Genomic DNA, 16,496 nt, shown 5'->3' on the forward strand with positions numbered 1-16,496 from the left:
CAAATTTATTTTATGAATTTTAAGTTCACAAAATAGTGTGTTTGATTATTGTCATTCAGTGACAGACATTTTTGTATTCGACATGTGACAATTTTTACTGTTAAGTGCGTTGTCGGTATCTTAGAACTATACCCGACTGGCCTTAGTTTTCGGTGTACACTACAAATTGAACACCAAACACTAATTTCTTTGTGTCTTATTGTTTCAGTGATATATATTTTCATTTGGATTGCAATTATTGTCGTCTTCTTTTAACTTTTGATATTCTTTCTAGTGAAATGATTCCATCATGTCATAGTTTTCCTTTCCTCTTTCATCTACCCCGGACTTGACTTTTTATGAGCAACTCGGCGAGTGTTTCCAGAAAAGCAGAGGACGCTTACCCTACCTGTGCACCTGGTCCATGTTCCCAGTTTTTAGTGGAGTCCGTGTTGCTCATTTGCTTTTATGACTTTGTATGTATTATTTTAGTTAATTAATGTTCTTTGTTGCGTGTGTCTGTTTTCCATGTTTGGTCTTTGTCCCTGGATTGCTTTCTTTCGACTTTCGCTAGAACCTTGGTTCCCTTGTTTACTCTTCCATTTCCCGACCGCGTTCAAGGCATTCATGAAAAAAATCCGAATTCATTAAAAACTTTAATAATGAATAGATATGTAGTTTGCACCATCTTAATATACACCATATACACAACACTAACATTTCTATCACCGATTAACATGAATTGTATTACAATCAGGACCATATTTTAGTTACTATTAGATATACTGCTACCGAACGGAACCATACAAGCACGAATAACTTGTAGGGTGCGATAACGTCTTTTTATTTTACCGTTTCAAATCGATAAGTACCCGGATAACGGATTTATGTTACTCAAGTGACTAGTATTTCATGTCACGTGGAACATTAGCTAACTACCTCAGAAACCAACCATTCTATTATTAGCAAGGAGGGAGGGGTGCTTGGGCCTGAAAAATATATTCCATTTTTAAAAGCAGAAACGAACTTTTCACTCGAACATGCACAGAACAAAATATGATTCTCCCCGCTACTTAAAATGTATTATAAAAACTACATGTAACTTCGGTTGCTGCTGAAAATGTATTTTCGCGCTTGCGAATTTCTAGAACTACCACTCCAAGTCTCACAAGGACGGTGTACATGTAACAGTAGAAAATCGACCACTTATATACACGTGCATAAATGGTCTTTAAGTGATCTTCTTAAACCAACCAAAATGACAGGAATTAGCAACAACAGTGACTGTGCAAATAAAAAAATGCAATACGATAAAAACTCAATTAATGTTCTCAGTATCGAGAAATCACAAATTTACCATACATCGGACAAGTAAATTGCACAGAGGAAAACAAATTATTTAAAAGTTCAACACATCACATATGTTCTGCTTAAAATCCGGCTTTTTCATATAAATCAAAATTATTCTATGAATGGACCTGCGTGCATACATAAACCGTTGTCTTCCCAATATCAACTAAGTACTTCAACTAGTCCTACATTTTTTGTCTTTTAACCGATACTTGATCTGAACATAGTGATTCTGTTTTATCTGCTAATTTTGAAACATGGAGGAGTTAATTTAAGAGGTAAAATTGGTTTTCATAAGTTTCGATTTCATTTGAATCCGAGATTAATTATTTGGATTACGTCGTTGCAAAGGATGCACCTTAAATCAAGATAATTTTTTTTTTCAGCTCAAGATGTACGTAAAGTAAGTTTCCATTGTAGGAACCGACCTTATCTGCTCATCCATGTTCAGAGCTCCAAGTAAGGAAACACCAATCACATATATTATATGTGTTAGAAACGTATTTTTGGTCAACATAGACCCATCATAATTTTATGTAGACCGCACTGTAGATTTTAAAGGAAACTGAGCCAATTTCATCATAGATCGGCTTGATTTTTACAGACTCGGTCCGTAGGTCTACTGCTTATTTCTTTCACTGTATTATTATATATGGGTGCTAATTGTATAGTCCCATTGTAATACATGAATTCTGAATTTCGATTATTTTAACCCCAATTTTGTCATCTGGTGTCAAGGATAAAATAAAACTTTTAAAAAGGAATGGTTCGATTTATATGAATGTTGGCGAAAGGGTGCAAGCCAAAAAACATGAATGTACGATGCGTCAGAATAATAAATAACCCTTGGAATGAATTACATCGTCCCTAGCGATATGGAAAGTCGAAATACGGGCGAAAACAACTTAAAAACCAAAGTCTGGTCAAACAAAAATAAACTTACGCACTATATGCTAATCATAAACAATATAAAGTCTCAAAACAATATCAAACTTTTACGATAATTTTTAAGGATCCACTCTTAAAATTTGTAAATCCAGATGACTGTGCATGCTAAGATGATATTAAAATCCCGTTTCATCTATTTGTGTAAGATAGTTATGTAGTATATGAGTAATGATCGCCAGAATTCACTCGATGAATCATTTCACATCTGTTTACGATTTTAAACAAGTGAAGTCATATAACGTGAGACTAACATCCTAAAATCCTACTTTACGAAACAATCAACATGGCCATCGTAACCAAGTGTCGGATCCAAATGGTTGTGTTCAGGGAAATTGTGACAAAAATGACCAAATAATAGCCTGGAACCACCTTTCACAATATCTTGATCCGCCTCTGGTAACCGGTTTGAAACAATCCAGTATTTTAATATATCTTAATTCACATGCCTTAAAAAGCGTCCGTATCAAACGAATTTGTCTGTGTTGATGTCCTGTCCTGTCTCTGAAGTTTACGTCTCTGTTCATATTGATCCAAACTTACGACATTGAATGTGTCCTTCAAACCAGGACGTTCATCGTGCGTCCTTTCCGAGTTCACCTTTTCACATAACGCACTTTTAATCTCATCTTGCTCAAACGAAGTTGGATTATTTTCACAGAAATGTCTGCTAAAACTATTATGCCTACTTCCATTATCATTTTGTTGGTGGTTCTCTTCCATTTCATTGTGAATTTCATCTTCATCAATAGGTTCTTCGTTTTCAATTGACGGACAATAACCTATATTACCATATCCGCCATTAGAATATTCAACTTGGTTCCCGTAGCAATAAGATGCATTATGGGAAGATAAGCTATCATCTGATTGCGTCAATCCAACAGAAACTGATAGCATTGAATTTGAATTTAGCGGTGGTGCAATTTCGTCATCTGGAGGTTCAATGATGATGCCCGTCAAATTCATTTCGATTTCATTTGCTTCGATTTGATTTGACTTGTCATTTGTGTTTTCGGAATCAAGAGTCTCATCTTTTGCCTTGGACACCGGTGAGTTTTCTTGTTCTACCTTTTCGCCAGCATCTTCAGTTGTCCCATTAACCTGCAAGGGAAAAAAGACATACACATACAGTACTATCAGTTACTAGTACTAATTTGCCTTTTTTAATTGTACATAATTTTGATGACATTTATGTTAATTTGTGTTCTCATTGATTTTTGCAGTTTTACTCTTAAACTGATCTTTTGATTTATTATCATGGTTAGCTTAATAGTAAATCGGAAAAAAACGGCTTGATAGTTAATCTATAAAATTCCATTCGAAATCAAAACACAGTGATACAAGTTTAAGTGAATGAATGATAGAAAGAAAAAAAAATAGAAAAAGAAGAGGAGGAGTAAAGTATGTCATGAACCCATGTTCCTGTGGTACAAAGGAATCATAAGAGTAAATTGAAACATAAATGATTGAATCTAACGTTTGCTAGTTTGTGTAATAGCACCCATGGCTCGTTAATCAAAGTACGATTATTAAGTTCAATTAAACACTTCTAATAGGTGAGATATCGGCCCGACTCGAGAGAAGAATCTCAGCTTGAGAAGAATTCTCGAGTTTTCCGTCTAATCTTTTAAATTAATTAGACGCGCTTTAAGGTTCATCAATACTTTTCGACAAATATGACCTCAATTTCACTACAAATTTCCATCTGACTACAGGCAAACCTGTGTATCCTGTGTAAAAACTGACCTAACTTTTGCAGGGTTAATTTTATCAATTCTGCAGAGAGTGCAGAAAAAGTACTATCTTTTAAAAAAGATTTTCGACGCAATGTCAAATTTTCGATTGTTTTTTTCGAACGCCACTAAGTTAGCAGTATTTGGCCAATCGGGAAACAAAATTGCGATCATGTGATTTGCGTTTCCATAGAAGAGCGTCCTTAAGGTCAAAGGGTAAAAAGCGAAACTATATCGACTGCGTCGGAATAAACAAACACCTGGGATTCATTTGATATGGTTTACTCAAGTAAACATTTTTAATCTCCTGTTGTGTATAGGTGGCTATTGTCCTTCTATTGACCAGTATGTCAAACCTTTAATAAATAGGGAGCATCTCAAAACATTATCCCGACTTTGTTCACTTTGGCACTCTCTGCAGAATTGATAAAATTAAAACAGTAAAAGTCAGGCTAGTTTTTGATATAATTTTAGCAAAAAATTAATGTAATTTTCTCACATTTAGGGGATGTTACGCCTTAAAATTCTTAAAGATACACAGGTTTATTTGTAGTCAGAGGGAAATTTGTGCTGAAATTCGGACTATATTTGTTGGAATGTTATGATGAACCCCTCATTGGTCTACATACGTCATTCGTGTTGCCAGTTTTCTCGCCATTTTCTGTACCCTCGTCGATGAACTGTATTGAACTGTGTGATTCACCAGGTGTACTAGCGGCAGTAGATGGCGCTGTCACTATAAGGCGAGGCGTGGTTTCAAGTAATGGTTGTCGACAGGCACTTGGTGAGTTCGACTCTGTATATCTACTACCATCTTTGTCGAGAAGGCTGTTCTAGAAAATACCAAAGAGTCATGCTGAAATATGTAAACTTCTACCAACAGGTATTAGTATATTTTATATTTTAAGTGTTGCATGGATTTTGTTTTAGTGTGAATATACCCCTTTTCATATTTGTATATAGTCGTATTCTTTATCAGTAGCAGCTTCAAAACCAATTCGGAGATCTTGTGAACAAAAGTTGTATTCTTGCTCTTTTTGATGCTTTTCATTAAAGCAAACATTACCTGTTGACTGTTTTTACTTGATGACGAGGATTTTCTTGACAGTCCTTCATGCGAGTTATGTCCCTTTGATAAGGGCAACCTGTAGTTATTTGAACGTCTGTTAGCTTGGTGTTCTTCACGTAGACGCTTTAAGTAATTTCTGGAAAGATATCAATTTCTATTCAAATTAGGCCTTATTGACTTGTAAAGTAAGGCTTTGATATTGTACAAAAACATCACGCTGTGGTCAATAGACAGATACTGTATGTGGAACTGGCACGTGTCAAAAAAATTTGTCATACCGAGAAGAAAATAATAAAATGTCTATTTTGGTGTACAGATTACTGCAACATTATTAGTTAAGGACTTTTTGTCATGTACGTGTTTTATTGCACTCTTAACTGAAAAATATGTTTAGCTCGGAAAACTAACTCTCAATCATTTTGTTATCTATATAACTCAATCTGAGCCGTTTTATAATTTCATTTTATTTCCAATGACCTGATTGACTAGACCTTTTTCATCGAGAATTGACATATAAGGAACTCTCCAAGTTAGTAATTCAAGTTTATGAAAACGGATTAAGAGAGACCAAGCTCTGCATTATAAGAAGGACCTTTCTTGGCTTTTGCCAAATTCTATTTTCAATACATCACCCGAAAGTCTGAAATCTGTCAAAAACTAGATGGTTGCTCTTTTTTGGACGAATATACGATATTTACGGATTATTTAATATTAAACTGTAAACAAGTTATCTGATATTTCGTTTCCATTCTAAACCAAGTCGTACCTTATTCTAAGAGCTGCAGCGAGAATAAAGAAGGTTCCGATAACAGCTGAACACGTTGCTATGACAACAACTTGAGTGTGGCTGAGGACTGCGAAAATAATACAAGAATAATAATGTTACATGTAACAAAAGATATGAAAAAGAAGGGTTCATCTTACTGATTTTCGCGGGGATTACTACAGTCAAATACCAAATCCGATTTTGTTTTTCATTTTTGATCGTGTATAACGTGGAATCATGATAAAATGTGATGCTGCTGCGAATTGTGTTGATTGTCCCGTTTTACTTTTAGTCAAAAACAATGCACTGGTCATAAAAAAATGAAAAGAGTATAGAAGACATGAAAACTTTGGAAAAGAAATTTTCATATTCCTAACTTTGACTTCGTTTTTCTTTAATGTTGAGAGACGGAAGTAACTATCCGATTGGAGCAAATGACAGCAGTATACTTCAAATTAAAATGTTTGACTTATTGTAGCTGCGGAAAGTAGTTGGATACTTTCCGATGATTAATTTCAAATCATTTTGGTACTTACGGAAGTGAGAATAGCTAAAGTTTCAAGGAAAAATGTTAAATTGTTCTTCATTTTCCAAATGAGACCAACCAGGTTGTCATGTGTTGGTTGGTTACGTCCCTTGGAGAAAAAAAAACTTGCTAAAAAGGCTTGCATTCCGTAGATATGAAAAACGAGTATTGGGAAAATGCAGAGCTAAACAAACCTGGCATTTTCTCTGCAGTTGCTAGGCCTACTTAAACTACTTTCTCAAATTTTGTACACCATCTTACTAAAACTGTATACGAATACGAAATTCCACATTAAATTGCTGTCTGAAAACTGTTTTCCTTTTTTTCCAAAGATGCAACCCCCTTTTTTTAGAGATAACAAAATTGACCAAATGAGAATTATAAACCTTTTCACAATGGATTCAATACTACTAAAACTGGATCCGTACTTCGTCATTAAATCTTAATCATAAAACAGTATGGTTGTTATTAACGAAAGTCAATAATACGATTAATAGTCCTGACTTCCAAACAGGGAGTGTAATGTGCATTGCCGTTATCTAGTTTGATTGATTAAAAAGTGAGAATAAAAGTGCAAGAATACGCCTTCAAGATATTTTTGAATAACCATGCTGGTTAAAATTCTAAATTTCTAGTTATTATAAAGGAGAAACATTTAAATATGTATTGAGTTCAGTCAGTTCATTTCAATTAGTGAATGTCAAGTTTTCCTACTCTGCAACCAATTATTTACTACAGGAATGACAATATACATTTGTTAAATGGTCATTAGAGAATCAGTCATCTTATTACCCCGAGGTACCTACGATTACCCGAAGCAGCGCCAGAGGTATATTTGTAATAGTTGGAATCAAATAAATAGTCGAGAAATGTTTTATTATACTGAACCATAATGATGTCTTCGTTTGTTTGTTTGTTTGTTGGGGTTTAACGTCCGAGCAGCAATATTTCAGCTATATTCAGACAATGAACATGAAATTGATGAAATGAACATGAAATGAAAAAAAAAGGATGGGTCACAAGGATAATAGGGTCGACAAACTTTGATTGCCACTGTAAAAAGGGAGGATGGGCAAGGTCGGGCAATTTAGCCTCCTGTGGCGGAGCGCAAAGGTTCCTACTCCAATCGAATACCACAGCAGGGTTCTTTAACGTGCGAGGAACGTGGCATCTTTCCCAACACGGTGCACCACTATGGTTTGCGGTCAGGTTTTCCGTATTATAACCTGACAACCCCAGCATGTAACACGCCAGGGGTACCCCATTCCACCACCTGGGGCACACATCCCAGTTGCTCTCTGGGCAGAGCGCCTAGCCCCCGGCTAGGTTTCTGAGCACTATTTAGTCGCCTTTTACGACAAGCTTAGCGCTGCTGCAGGCCTATTCTTTTAACACCCGGACCTGCACGGGGCTGATGTCTTCGTAATCTAGAAGCGAATTGCGCTACTTGTCACCTGATAATGCTGTATCGAAATTTAACGTTGTCATACCTGAAAGGGGAGACTCCCATGAAATCAATGAAATGTTTAGGATCATTCTCCGAAATAAAAATGAACGATTTGTGGGAGGTTCTTTGGTAAAATTACTATATTTTCGATAAAAAATTTAAAATAAATAAATATTTACATAAAAATGTGACTTAAACGTAAAAATCTCAGTGTTGAATAGGGAAACTCTCTCATACGAACTTTTCTAAAGTTTAACAGGTATTCGTTCTTTAATAATAACCCCCTAAACCATCTGAACCTTTATTAGCCAATGAAAATCAGAAATCAGAAAAAAAAACCTCGCAAAAGTATGAGTATCACCGGTTAATATATATATATATATATATATATATATATATATATATATATATATATATATATATATATATATATATATATATATATATATATATATATAAACACCAAAAACTGTTGACCGGGTGAACAGAACAAGCAAGGCCTTTTTTAATTAATTAGTCAAATTACTATAGTAATACTGAAGTATAATTATAAAATAATTACCCGAGTTTTCTCCATTCCTTGTGCTTGTTGCTAACGCTATTGTATCATTCCTATCAGTCTCGCTTTCATTTTTTGTCGAGGCACTTTGTTGTCTCCCCTGAAACTTGTATGGTATATTTCCGGTATTACACATCACGTGATCTACGGTTGCTCGTTTGTCACCTATTTTCTTCAAGTTCTCCTGGAATTGGAATGAAACTGTCACTGTCTGTGAACTCGAATCTTTAGCACCGAATATTTGTTGTACTTTTTGTAATGCGTAGCAAGAAGAATCACGTGGAACAAGTATATTTAATTGTTCCAAAATATCAATCAAATTGTTGAAAACGTCACATTTTATGAGCTCAGATTCTGTTACGTTAACTTCCTTATTTGTCCTTTCACTACTTTTGAAGAAACTTGGACAGTCGGGTGTCTGGGCGACTGCACAGTTTATTCCAATAAGTATGACTAATATCCAAAATTGTTCAAATAAGTTTGTGGTGATGAATAAAACCATTTTACCCTTTAGCTTGGTTGATATCTGAAAAAAAAGAAAATGCATGCTGTGACATTAAATAAATAAGATATGAAAAGGTTGCCACTTCCACTCTCGGATAGAGCAGCAAATGCCTTCATCTTCTATATTTTTCTGAATTTCACCAATGAAAATACGTTTTTGTTCTGCTACACGTATTTTTGGTATTCACATTACGGTTGCTTTTGCCAGTTCACTAATCCTTAACCCAATCTACCTCTCTAATAAACTACTCTCCAATATAAACCTGGTCGGGCGGTAGGTAGATGAGTTTAATCCCCAATCACAGAAGCAAATAAACGAAATCTTTAAAAGAAAGATTGTCAAGGAAAAACATATATTCAAAGACAATCCAATTATATCTAGATTAAATCTGTTTAGAAATGTTTTGATTTTCTGCTGATGTTTTCATTTTATACTTTACTATCTCATAGAACATATGGCAAACAGATCGAAGTTATGGATTTAGAAGCTCTTGTAAACATGCCTATAGTTAGACAACTCCATGGCAAAATGATAGCAGACAGAAAAGTCAATAGTGATTGTTTACATAACAATTAGATGAACATGGATTCAGTCAATTGGTCGTTACAAGCAAAATTACTAAATGATTTACTGTGGTAAGGAAACTGTAAGATTGACAAAGCGCACGATTCAAGCATTGTAAAAAAAATAACTTTATAACCGAGATCATGATCGATGCTCCGGTCGTTGATTTTCAAAGTATTTAAGGTTAGGACGTATGTAATTATTTAACTCAAAATGATTATTGTTGGAAGAAGTCAGTCAAATAAATCGTCTCATATTTGACGCGTCGTTATTTTTGTGCCAACATTTTAAAGATATTAACGACAACAAATGTATTTCTAACTCAATTATGCGTCCTCTCCTGTTCTAGAAACACCCGACAAGTTGCTCATTAAAATGTCACGGCCGGGGTAGACGAAAGAGAAAAGGAAAACTATGGCACAGTGAACACATCAGTTCTCATGGTGCTGATAGATACACCGTAACAATCCACGAGTTCATGATAACGACCATAAAACTTATGTACTGATGACTTTAATCTTGTAACATCATAAACCTGTTCCAGAAGAAGTATAATTGTAAGAGTTCTTCGAGCGCGGTACAAAAATCATTTCGGCAAGCTCTAGCAAAATGTATGAGTTGAGATGTGAAAACTCCACACGCAGGTGCTGAAAGAATGTTGTTACAGATGAAAGGAAAGTTGACTATACAGAATGAGAATTCATCGCCTTTGTAGTATAGTTTGGTCATGATATTTCCTTTCCAAACGTCCAAGATATTGATTCAGACTTCATACTGTCTGTAGTGTCTTTGATTTTCAGTTTTTTGGGGTAGATGCGATGTTTGAAGCCTCGAAACTAGGATTGTTTGAAGACAATACATCACCTATGTAGCGAAAACTGAGATCAAATGATCATCAGATCAATTATAAAGTTAAAATAATAATTCAGTGTTTTATCCCTGGTACTTTACTCGAATAAGTTTTAAAATAATAGCTTAGTCTTCATTTGAATCGTTTTGGACGGTTTAATCTTCTGTCGTTTGATCCTAAAGTTTGTTTGTTTGTTTGTTGGGGTTTAACGCACGAACAGCAATATTTCAGCTGTATTCAGGCGATGAACATGAAGTGGATGATAAAGTGAACATGAAATAATGATGAAATGAAAAATGAGATGGGACCCAAGGATAACGGGGTCGACAAATTTTGATTTCAACTGGAAATAGGGGGAGGTGGGTAGGGTCGGGCAATTTAGCCTCCTGTGCCGGAGACCTATGGTTCCTACTCCGGGAGAATACCACAGTAGGGTTCTTTAACGTGCAAGGAACGTGGCATCTTTCCCAACACGGTGCACCACTATGGTTTGCGGTCAGGTTTTCCGTATTATAGCCTGACAACCCCAGCATGTAACACACCAGGGGTAACCCATTCCACCACCTGGTGCACACAACCCAGTTGCTCTGTGGGCAGAGCGCCCTAGCCCCCGGCTAGGGTTCTGAGCACTATTTAGTCGCCTTTTACGACAAACTTAACGCTGCTGCAGGCCTATTCCTTTGACACCCGGACCAGCACGAGGCTTGATTCTAAAGACCAAATTAATAATTGCAATTATCATTAGAGGATATCTTAAATGACATCATCATTGGAAAAAACAGTACAAATTTGGGTTGTTTGTGTTTGTCGTGTTCCAATTTTTGTATAGTTTGATGGTTTTTGGTTCCCAACGTAAGGAAAATTTTAATTCAATTTTACGATGCAGTTTTCAAATCCACAAATTTAAGAATCTAAGAACCAACGCTTTTCCTTCCACAACTAAAATTCATTACAAGAAGAATTTCTCTCACAATATACATCACCTTGACACAGTTATATGTATTCCGGAATAATACAGAAAAAAATAATAAAACAACGCCGTGAAAATAAATTACATACTAAATTTCGTATCTGACTGACTCATTATTTATTACCAGTTTACTCTGGATAGCAATTTTACCAATATTATCGTATATCATTGCTCATAAAATAACTCGAGATAGCAATATCTTGATTTAAGTATACATAACTGCAAATGGAGGGATAATAATTTGTGAAACGTTATGTACGGATTTTGAATTTGATAATTTTGTATAGTTCCACACAAGTACCATGCAGAACAAAATATCGATACACTCGTACATAACTCAAATTCAGCTGAAACACATAATCTTCTGTACGGAAGTTTATTCTCTATTCCAATTTTTTTTACACCTCTGCTGCTCTAACTACAATATCCTGCCTCTTTACGTATATTGGTTCAGTAGATGGATACGTAAACAAAAGTGCTCATGCTTTGTGAAAAATTTCGTATCGCAGAGCTAGTAAGCTAGCAGAGTGATACATAGAAATAAATCATGAAGCGTTAAAAGGTCTGCAGATGAGGTCGTGAAATTTCTTCAGTAGATTGCATTATTTTTTTTTAAAATTTATATAAATTTGCTATTAAGATGAGATTGTAGACTACTTTATTTCTAAAAATCAAGAATGACATACAGTGTAATAATGTATTCTTCCTTATCCAGCTCTTCAAAGCTATGACTCTTGGGTAGGAATCTCATTATCCTCACTTCATTCATCGGCTTTGCAGATAGCCGTTTTGGGGTTTTAATTTTTTCATATATCAAGAACCATCTACGTTTCCCTACGTAGAACTTGAGTTAATATCATTTGTTTTAGGTACTTAGTGCAACGTACTACTACATCATAGAAGATTCCACGAGATCTGAGACAGAAGTGTAACAAAATGTCACTTACGTGTATTGTCGTCGGCAGATGCTTTGCTGTCTTACAAAATTTCCAATTTAAGGACAAACATCATTACATATTGACATGCTGTTCTTAAGTTGCTGGCTATTTTTTGTAAAAATGGTAGTAACACAACTTAGAATTGTATAAAAGTTTTTATTAGTGAAACATTGTGTTTTTAGAAAAAAAAAACTATCAATTACTGTAAGATTTCATTTACAATTTACTGTTAGGAGTTAAACAATTTTTTTTTTAAAAGTGAGATAAGAATCCTAATAATCATAAAACAAAAACAAAAGAATGTTCAGATTTATCTTGCATTCATCTAGTTAGTCCTCACATTATTTTAAAATTGTCAGAAATTTCCATCATGGCAGTTACTAATTGTACTGTCAATTTTCTAAAGTTCTTTTTTTGAATAAAATTCTTCCAGGGATTGTTTTGTGAAACCTTCATGTTAACATCGATAAGATACTTTAAACTCCAGTCTTATATGTCAATAACAAGTCTACACAATTATATAACTTTAAATACAGACAATGATAGACAGAGCTCACACTGGCTTACTTCATCCCGATGAAGATATTTAAAATTTTCCAGGAAGATTTAAGTGTAAGCCTTTGCCGTGATTTCAAATGTAATTTTGTGAAAATCACGTTTAAAATTCAATTGCAAATCCTTTTATACTGGTACACCACTTCAATTAATCCTAGAACTAATGCCAAATGATCCTACAACAAAATTAGTGTTTATCTGTCTTTAGTTCTTGATGATTTGCTAATTGTTTGCTTTCGTACATCGAAATTGATTTCGAAGCACATGTCATGAGTAGGTATAGAATATCACTGTGAGTGTTTGGATGAGTAATGGAAGGAGTGGATTGGAGGACGGGTCCTCTGCCGCAGAAACCAAAGTTCGTACAATTGTGAAATAATTTAGAAAAAATAAAGTCGATAATAATATTATGGTTGTTTGTAATTTACCCTCTTTTACGTGCATAAAAAAATAAAATAAAAATATAAACGAATGTTTTATTGTTTTTCCATCATCTGTGGGAGATGATTCCGATTCATTGGATAAATAATTTTGGAATTTTTGACCAAGCATAAGATGAATAGGAAGTCCAATAGATGAAAGAAAAAAAACCTCGTGATCCTATTAAATGATCATTAAAAAAATCCTAAATCTTGTGCTTCCCTTATTTAGTGTTAATTATAATCCCAATAGGTGCTGCATTTTGGCCTCTTATTTCGAATATTTTGGTTCTGACTACTTCATGTAGATATTTTTTTTTAATCTTGAACTTTCCAAGTATTTGGTTTTCAATAGCAGTCACTATAAAAATCAGACAGAAGATGATTCATTGTTGGTAAAAAAAACACACTAGATTTAGTTTTATTCCTTGTACAGAAACAGTCACTGATCACATGACCAGTCTTAGTTTATCATTTGATTGTTGCGCTTTTGAGATAAATATTATATGGATTGTACATGAACTTGACACTTTGCAAGAGTTATCGTTCTTGATTTAGTTTAATTTGGTTGATTTTAGTGGGGAATGAATGTATGATTTTCTATAAAGTGCAGATCTGAATGCAGAAATGATTAACGTTATATTAAAGTATAACATATGTAGACTGAAAAAGCATTGTTTGTTTGGTGGGTTTTATACACCAAGAATCACTTTACCATTGGTAGTGTCTGAATTTTATCTGGACTGGTACTTAATGATACTGATGCGAACTACCCCTTAAAAACGAGTACAGCATAGCGAAATTTGCAATATTTATATTAGTATTTTTGTATATAGTTGCACATATGCATCGGGCTGGGAAACGTCCTCTGCATAGATGTATATTAAGTACATTAGTACAAAGTGATGTATCGATACTTTTCTTTTCATTACGTCGTCTTTAATCATATTCCTTATTGATGATCAAACAATTTATTAAACTCTGTACTGTCATATGCATACTAGTATTATGCTTGTGCTAATTAAAGGTAGAATATATTAATGCACAAAAAATATGTCAGTTTTTGTAGTTTCTTTGATCATTTTGAGCCAGGTAAAAAAAAAAAAAAAACCCTTTTAGGTTTGTATTTGATCACTAATTCAAAATATTTTTGGACCTAAGCTTGTTTTATATACTTTGTGTTTTGTTTTTTGTTTTTTTGTTTTGGTTTTTATTTGTCGTGTATAATTCATTCATATGGTTTTAAGACTTTCAAAAAAAAGTTTGGTTTGAATCTCAAACGTTGTCTTTTTATTTTATTTTAATTTTATTTTTATTAATATCGTTATGGCAACGTGACGAATTACCTTGATGAAGTACGAATTAATTATTGTATGTATAAAGAAATATAAATACATGTATCTATAAACATTTTGATTCCATTGATGAAGTGCCGGCCTCTACAACTGATCTCTTTGACGGTGTAATTTTACTCTTTAGTATTTGTACCAGAATAAATAACAACAAATGTTTAAAACTGCCTTTCGTGGGGTACAAATATTTGCTAATTTCATGGTTCAGTCAAATAACAAATTCAACTTCTTTAACAAAAAAAAATAAAATTTCTAATGAAAGATGTGCAATTCTGGTGTAGTCAACAGTTTAAAAAAAATCCACGCATTGTGACGTAAAACCACGAAAAAGTATTTCTACGAATGTGCATTTTTGTTAAGGAACTATAATTTGTTGATACCAATTTTCTGGTAATAGGGAAGAAACACAAGTTTGTGGATTCTTTCTTGAATTCGTAGTTTTGAGGTTTTCAGTATACAAATCAATGGAAATCTCCTTTTCGTTGGGAACCAACTTCCGTGCTTTTGCCTATCCACGAAAACCACGAAAATTGGTAACCAACAGACAATAGTTCTTTCACAGTATAATGATTCATTTTTCTATCGTTTTCCATTTCGCCAATCGTGAACACTGTATTGTTGCATTAGTTCGGCAAGTTATGACTGGAATATTGTGGTATACATTTGTCGCAAAATTAATAGAAAACGCTTTCTAGTATATGAATTTTTGAAAAATTATTATCTAAAAGGAGGAAATTATTTTTTTTCATTTGTTAAAAATCTTTATATAGTTATAGATCTTTGAAAAAAGAAAAAAACGGGGAAGATAGCATAATCTTTCTATTCTAACTTTTTAGCAATGTCCATGTTTATTTGGACACTATTTAACTCCAAACCTCTCAAGCTGATGGACTGGTTTATGTCAAAATACAGAGAAGGCGCAATAATAATTTGAAAATCCATTAATTACGGAGCTTCGAACTGATTAATTGGGTATTTAATGGTATGGAAATGATAAATTATATCTGGCAAGATCCGATGACTGACAAGTTCTTGCATCTCTGAAATCAATCAATGATTGAGTACTATTTCATTGAATTAGGTTTTCTCGCTGCATAATATTGCAAATTGAATTCTTTGAATGTTTTACCAATTCTATCAATGTCATACTCAAATGTTCTTCGTCATAAATTTAACTTGTTACTACAATGCTCAATCGAGTTTAATCGGTGCCAATCAAAAAAACGAAGAAAGTGAACTGTTCAAATACGAAATGTTATTTTTCGGCTAAAATACATTCCAAAAGTCCTTTCTATTTATTGTTCTTGTAACATTATTGTTAGTTAAAAGATAAAAAAATCTTTAGGTTGTAACTTTGACTTTACCAATCATATAGATATTGAAAATTTCGATTGGCTGTACACATGGTTCACGTAACCTCTTATTAGCAGCACTACAAGGAATAAGGCTTAGTGTGAAAAAGGTTTCGAATTTTCTGCTATGGCAATTTTTTTGTGGTCTGACTTCCGGGTTGGTAAATACAGGAGCAAATATTTATAACAAATAAAGATTGATTATTATATTGGAAACTTAAAACCGACGACGATCGTTAGAATCGACGACATTAAAGAGTAATCAAGGGAACCAAGATTCTAGCAGAAATCAAAAGAATGTTATCCTGGAACAACAAAGACCAGACATGGAAAACAGAAAACACGACAAAGAACATAAAGCAACTAAAATAATACATACAAAGTAACAAAAGAAAATGAGCAACTCGGACTCCACTAAAAACTGGGAGCATGGAACTATGACACGTTGAACAAATCAGTTTCCATGGTACAGATGGATACACCTTAACGATCCACGAGTTCACGATGACCACCATAAAACTTGTGTAGTGATGACTTCAATATTGTAGCAACATAACCCTGTTCCAGAAGCCTAATTGTAAGAAGTCTAGAGCGATACAAAACGTCTACGTAGTTAC

General features: G+C 34.0%; 1 protein-coding gene across 8 annotated transcripts in view; it reads right to left on the reverse strand.

Moving 5' to 3' along the window:
* Positions 1 to 622: 622 nt before the first annotated feature.
* The window catches only part of LOC148601692 (uncharacterized), a 52,652-nt gene continuing 36,778 nt past the window's right edge, over positions 623 to 16,496 (reverse strand). For all 8 annotated transcript variants that reach the window (XM_088555396.1, XM_088555394.1, XM_088555390.1 and 5 more), the window contains 5 exons: positions 8,378 to 8,900; positions 5,843 to 5,930; positions 5,074 to 5,212; positions 4,637 to 4,840; positions 623 to 3,375 (listed from right to left, as the gene is read on the reverse strand). In XM_088555396.1, coding sequence (XP_088411522.1) covers positions 2,725 to 3,375; positions 4,637 to 4,840; positions 5,074 to 5,212; positions 5,843 to 5,930; positions 8,378 to 8,876 — 1,581 coding nt within the window. In that variant the 5' untranslated portion in view covers positions 8,877 to 8,900 and the 3' untranslated portion in view covers positions 623 to 2,724. The remainder of the gene's footprint in view (positions 3,376 to 4,636; positions 4,841 to 5,073; positions 5,213 to 5,842; positions 5,931 to 8,377; positions 8,901 to 16,496) is intronic.

Source organism: Perna viridis, chromosome 12, assembly GCF_037379345.1.
Source record: "Perna viridis isolate PV_CMFRI_1.1 ecotype Kerala chromosome 12, ASM3737934v1, whole genome shotgun sequence".
Lineage (NCBI taxonomy): Eukaryota > Metazoa > Mollusca > Bivalvia > Mytilida > Mytilidae > Perna > Perna viridis.